The following is a 5,421-nucleotide window of genomic DNA, read 5'->3' on the forward strand; positions in this document are numbered from 1 at the left end:
CTGTTGAACAGGAATTTAGTGAGGCTCCAGTAGAAGAAGGACGTGGTGGGGGAGGTTGTTTGAAAAAAATGGAATGCAACAAAGTCTAAGCGGTAGAAATTATAGCTGCTATTTCGGAGATCACCACATCTCACCAGACTTCAGTAAAAATCGAATCAGCAGCGTTAACCACTGAACTATGCACACCCTGTAAACCAGGGTTCGTATTTGCACACACATGCTCTGCTCACACACACGCCAGAAACACATTCAACTTGTACTCACTGCTCATAGGCATGTGTGTGCATAAGTGGAAAACAAACTCTGCTCACAGAAAAGTGTGTGCTGTTTGTTATTAAGCACATGCACATGTGTGTGAGCCGATTTTTGTACAAATTTCAGCCCATGCACATGCACATAATATATTTTTAAAAAAATTGGTTATTAAACGTTATTTTTTGAAAGACAATTCAATAAAAAGTGAGATGTTTGTTTTTTATATGACAGAAAACATATTAAAAAATTATTTTAAGATTTGGGATAGAAATCGAAGTGTATAAGTTTCTCTACGCAAAGCACACACATGTGCGTGTGCTTTATATTAATAAAAATAAAGTACACACATGTGCCCGTGCTTTTTACCAAACAGCACACACATGTGATGTGAGCAAGTTTTTAATTTTTTATATGCACAGCACACGTGTGTGAGCGTAAAATGTTAGGATGTGCTGTGCATGTGTGTGCAAATACGAACCCTGCTGTAAACTCTTGTTGCTAATCCATTTTCTTATTCAAGCGGCGTATTAGCTGCACTTGATAGTAGTTGGTTGAATAAGGAAATGGATTAGCAGCAAGAGTTTACGAGGTGTGCATAGCTCAGTGGTTAGCTCTACTGACTTTGCACATCGATGATGCGGGTTCGATTTCTGCTGAAGTCTATAAAAAAAACTCTGTTAAGGAGAAGTGCTATCCCAAAATTAGCAGCTATATCTTCTACCGCTTAGACTATGTCGCTTTTTCCATTTTTTCCTAACAAATAAATCGTGGTACAAAACTCAAAAACCTTGCTAAGAAGTAAGTATTATTATGCCACAATAATAATACATATCACCTTTATTCAGTTTGCTGCCGGTCAGATTCTCAATTTTTAATTTTACAAAAAAATTGGAATTCACATTCAGGATTTGACGTTTAGTGCCGGCACTAAATTTGGTATACGTTTCCGTGAATTTGAGACTTTCCTCTCTTTTGGTAGGTTATGCGTTTTTGAGGAACCTATTTAAATTGCCCATATGTGAATTTTCAACTCTCGCACTATAAATAAGTTCAGTACATAGAAAATTTGATGAAATTTTTGTTGGAAAGATGCAAAGGTCCATTTTCTTACCCGCAGATCGAAATATCCATCATTCACATTTGAAAATTACCATCTTCTTTGTTAAACCAATTACAAGTGAAACGAGTATTTATATTTTCTACGTAGTGTTAAAATATATTACAAGAAAATTTATACTTAACTATTAATATTATGTTTTTAGAGCCGAAAATCAAACAAAGAATTCTACAGAAAAACCGAAACGCACGCGTAAACGCCTCGTAGCAGTAGTAGATGATCCCTACGAAGTGGAATTAGTCCCAAGAAAATTTCGCAAATTAAGTGAAGAAAAGCGATTTCTGGGAAGTCATCCGCCAGTTAACCCTAGGGTTACGTCTTCACGTTCCTACAGAATAGACTCTGAACAATATATACACCCCGCGGCATGGCAGCATTCTAGTATTGTTGACCTAGAAAATGAAGAAGACATTGATTGTAAACGGAATTATAAGCTCTTCACGTATCATGTGGAGCATCGGTATAATACTTTGGTGGCAGACATCAATTTTAGACTACATTTTAAAGTGAAGGACTATATTGATGAGGAAGAAGAGCGTCTTGCAGAAGTAGAAGAACGCGATAACCTTTCGATCAGCGATCTAAGAGACTGGCCTCCTCTTTCGGAGGAATATGTGGAAAAATATTTGAATCTAGAAAATAGAGTTTTAGCTATAGGAGAAGCTTTAAAACAGTGTAAAAGGCCTAGGCTTGAAAAAGAACCTGATGTTATCAATAATAAAGTTACCACTCTTGAAAAAGTACAACATTCGGAACATAATATAGAATGTGATCACAGTTTGACTCGAAGCAAAGAAGAATCTGCCTCAGATTCCATGCAACATGAATCAGGTCTTAGTAATAGTATTGCCTTGAAAAACAGCTCGAGTGTGGATATTATTACAAATTTCAACGAATCTGCACTACTTGAAAATAGTGAAAAAGAAATTACTATAACCAGTGACGAATACATAAACGTAACAAATTTAACAGCGCAAAGTGCATGCTTGGGCCGTGATCTGAATTCGACGGAAAAGTCAATTTTGGAATGTATATACGAATCCGAAAATTTAGAAAATGCATCAGCTTTCAGTTTTCAAATGAAATCTTTTGAATCTAATGCATTAGGGAATTCTGCTACATTAAATGAAATTAATAAAAGTGAAATTGCCATCAGTAACATAGCGGAGCAGTCAAGAAATGATACTGGTTTAGGTGATAGCATTAAGGAACAAACTCAAATGAATGACTGTAGTAATATAAACATCGAAAAGAAAGGTTTGTTGGTTGACAATCCTGATTTAACTGATAATTCATCTGTACTACTTAATAAAGATCAGTGCGACCAACAAATAATTGAGGTGACGGCTGAAATGAAAACCAATGATGGTTAGTTTTTTTTTTAATCTTGCAATTATGATTAAATCAATATATTTAACATTCCTTAGACGAAAACGAAATCCACCTGAATAAAATTCGTGTTTACCTCCCACATCTAGACGATGAGGGCGTATATTTTTCGGATTTGGATGACCAGGAGCAACGGATGCTATCACCCAGAGTAGTTACAACTGACGTTTTCCCTTGCATACCCAACAAGGAAAATATAACTATTATTGTTGATGATGATATAAGGACCCTTTTAAATATAGTAGATGATGAACCACCTCCTACATATACGATGCCTGTGCAAATCCGACCATTTATACCTCCCGTGAAGCTGAATATTTTCAAATTTCACGAAAAAATACTGAGGCGACGTCTGCTGTTTAAGCTTGGATCAGAAATGGAACTTTTTCTTCAATCAGTAAGTACATGAATTATATTGCCACCAATATAATAATGAATGCTATTTTATAAAAATACCATAGCGTTCAATGAAACGAATACACTGTACTGATGCAAATGAACAACGACAGTATAGACCAATGAAGTTATTTAACGACTCTTTAGATGCCGCAAACGAGGCAAAAGAAATTAACAGATATGATAGCGAAACAGGTTTCCTTAATTTGTTATTTTTCATAATGATTTGTTTAATAATTTCTAATATTCTAGACTATATTCTTAGCGACGGTGAAGATACGGAAGACTTCCTGGGATTTACTGAGGAAGAGCAAGCAAATAAGATTTCACATCGTTTAAGCAGGGATTCTGGCGTTGATGCAGATGTGCCGCTTACGTCTAACTTAAGCAAAGATACCAAGTTCCAACCAGAATATGCGGAAAAATATAATGAAAATACTCAGAATCCCCGTGATCCTAAGGATAGTGAAATCGAAGAGAGAAATAATAGTGAAATGACAAAATCTACTAACACGATTGAATTAACGAATGAAGTTCATTCAGAAATGAGTAATTCGATTGAGAATTCATCATTATTTATAGAAGACGTGCACGAGATTGAAAACTCTAAAACAAAGGTACTTGTTTGTAGAAACATCGAAAAGAGAAAATACAACTTTTTTAATTTTATTTCAAGATACAAAAATGGCATGAGTATTTGCATCCTATTTTAGCGAAGGCTCGGGAGCGTCACCATTTCGATGTTTTTCAGTTGGGGACGGAAATTATGAACGAACTTCAAAAACCTATTATATCCAGAAGCCATACTCAGACTTCATCAATCACATTCCAAGAAGTAATGATTAATAAGGATGAAAGTTATGTGTCACGCTACTTTTTATCAACTTTGCTACTGGTGAGTATTATCTTTGAATAAATAAACCCCAAATAAGCGTCAAATAGGGATTATGAGTCTAAAGAACTGTATGCATAAGTTATTAAACGCTAAGGTTATGTTGTTATTCCGCGGGGCCTGGGCTCGATCCCATTTTCCGACTAACATCAAAAACAAAAGAAAAGAAAAAGTTGTTTCTAATAGAGGTCGCCCCTCGGCAGGCAATGACATATCTCAGAGTTTATTTCTTTCATGAAAAACAGCTCATAAAAATACCATCGCCGTTCGGAGTCGGCGTAAAACTGTAGGTCCCTCCACTTTTTGTGACAACCAGAGCTAGAAAATAACAGTTGACACTTGCAAAGTGTCCGAAAAAAACAGTCTTCACGTACACAATGGGAAGGTAGACAGACACATACCGCTGAATTCTGTTTTTTGCGCAATCGACACTATGCTCAAGGAAATACCGTTGTTATCGTTTTTATTTGACGCCTTTTTTCCACAGATCACTTTGTCGCGAGCAAACTGCCGAAGTGTCTTTTGCGTATGTCTGTATCAGGGTTGTTGCGAATCTTCGCATTCGCAACCGCGGAGCTTCCGCATTAATTTTAACATTCGCATTCGCTCTCGCATTCGCAATAATCAATGGGGAGCTTTTGTGACTGCGAATGTTGTGCAAGTGCACTGATAAAACGTATATCTGGTAAACAAAATGAGAAATTGTGGCCAATATTTTTTGCCTGTGGGGATGCGACATTAAGTCGTGTTATCCGGGGGACTATTTGTGTAATAAAACTGGTCAAAAGTCAGACTTGTCATCTCTGATTAAAGTCTTTTTAAACATATTTAGGAAGTTCACAAGGAGTTGTATACTGTCGCATTGTTGTATGTCGTAAACTATAAACTGCTAAAACTATATTTAAGGCATTCGCCAGCTACCATAAAAGTCGTATTATGAAATTTCCCACCGTTAAGAAATAGTTGGTTGCTGTTTCAAGTCCTCTTAAACATTTATTTAGCCGATAAAAAGTTCACGACATACAAAAATACGGCACTTACGACACCTTGTGAACCATCTAGTTATTTCTCAAGCTCCTATATAACCGAGCTATCAATGGGCAGTCATACAAGCTAACACTTCTACCTGATCTTTGACATTCGTCAAAGGGAACATAGCCCTTTTAACAATATTTTTTCGGTTTTTTGTGGACCACTCTTAAAAACAAACTACTAGACATGAAAGAAGAAAGTGTGCGCTATAATTTTAAACCACATTTTCGTAATTGCTTTTGATGTTATATTCGTTTCAATCATTTCAAATATGGCTCTTTGGGAAATTTATTTGTAACAAAAATAAAAAAAACAGTAATTTCGCTACTTGTCGGGCAAT

General features: G+C 36.0%; 1 protein-coding gene across 2 annotated transcripts; it reads left to right on the top strand.

Moving 5' to 3' along the window:
- Positions 1–1,517: 1,517 nt before the first annotated feature.
- On the top strand, positions 1,518–4,052 carry LOC118751965 (the record flags this gene model as incomplete). 2 transcript variants are annotated; one of them, XM_036486790.1, is given in 5 exon segments in its annotated part: positions 1,518–2,740; positions 2,800–3,158; positions 3,223–3,352; positions 3,410–3,774; positions 3,834–4,052. In XM_036486790.1, coding segments are annotated over 5 exon segments (2,296 nt in total), but the record flags the coding sequence as incomplete, so codon positions are not given.
- Between the last annotated feature and the right edge of the window lie 1,369 nt (positions 4,053–5,421).

This window comes from Rhagoletis pomonella, unplaced genomic scaffold (genome assembly GCF_013731165.1).
Source record: "Rhagoletis pomonella isolate Grant_MI unplaced genomic scaffold, Rhpom_1.0 Rhpom_scaffold_01128, whole genome shotgun sequence".
NCBI classification, from domain to species: Eukaryota; Metazoa; Arthropoda; class Insecta; order Diptera; family Tephritidae; genus Rhagoletis; species Rhagoletis pomonella.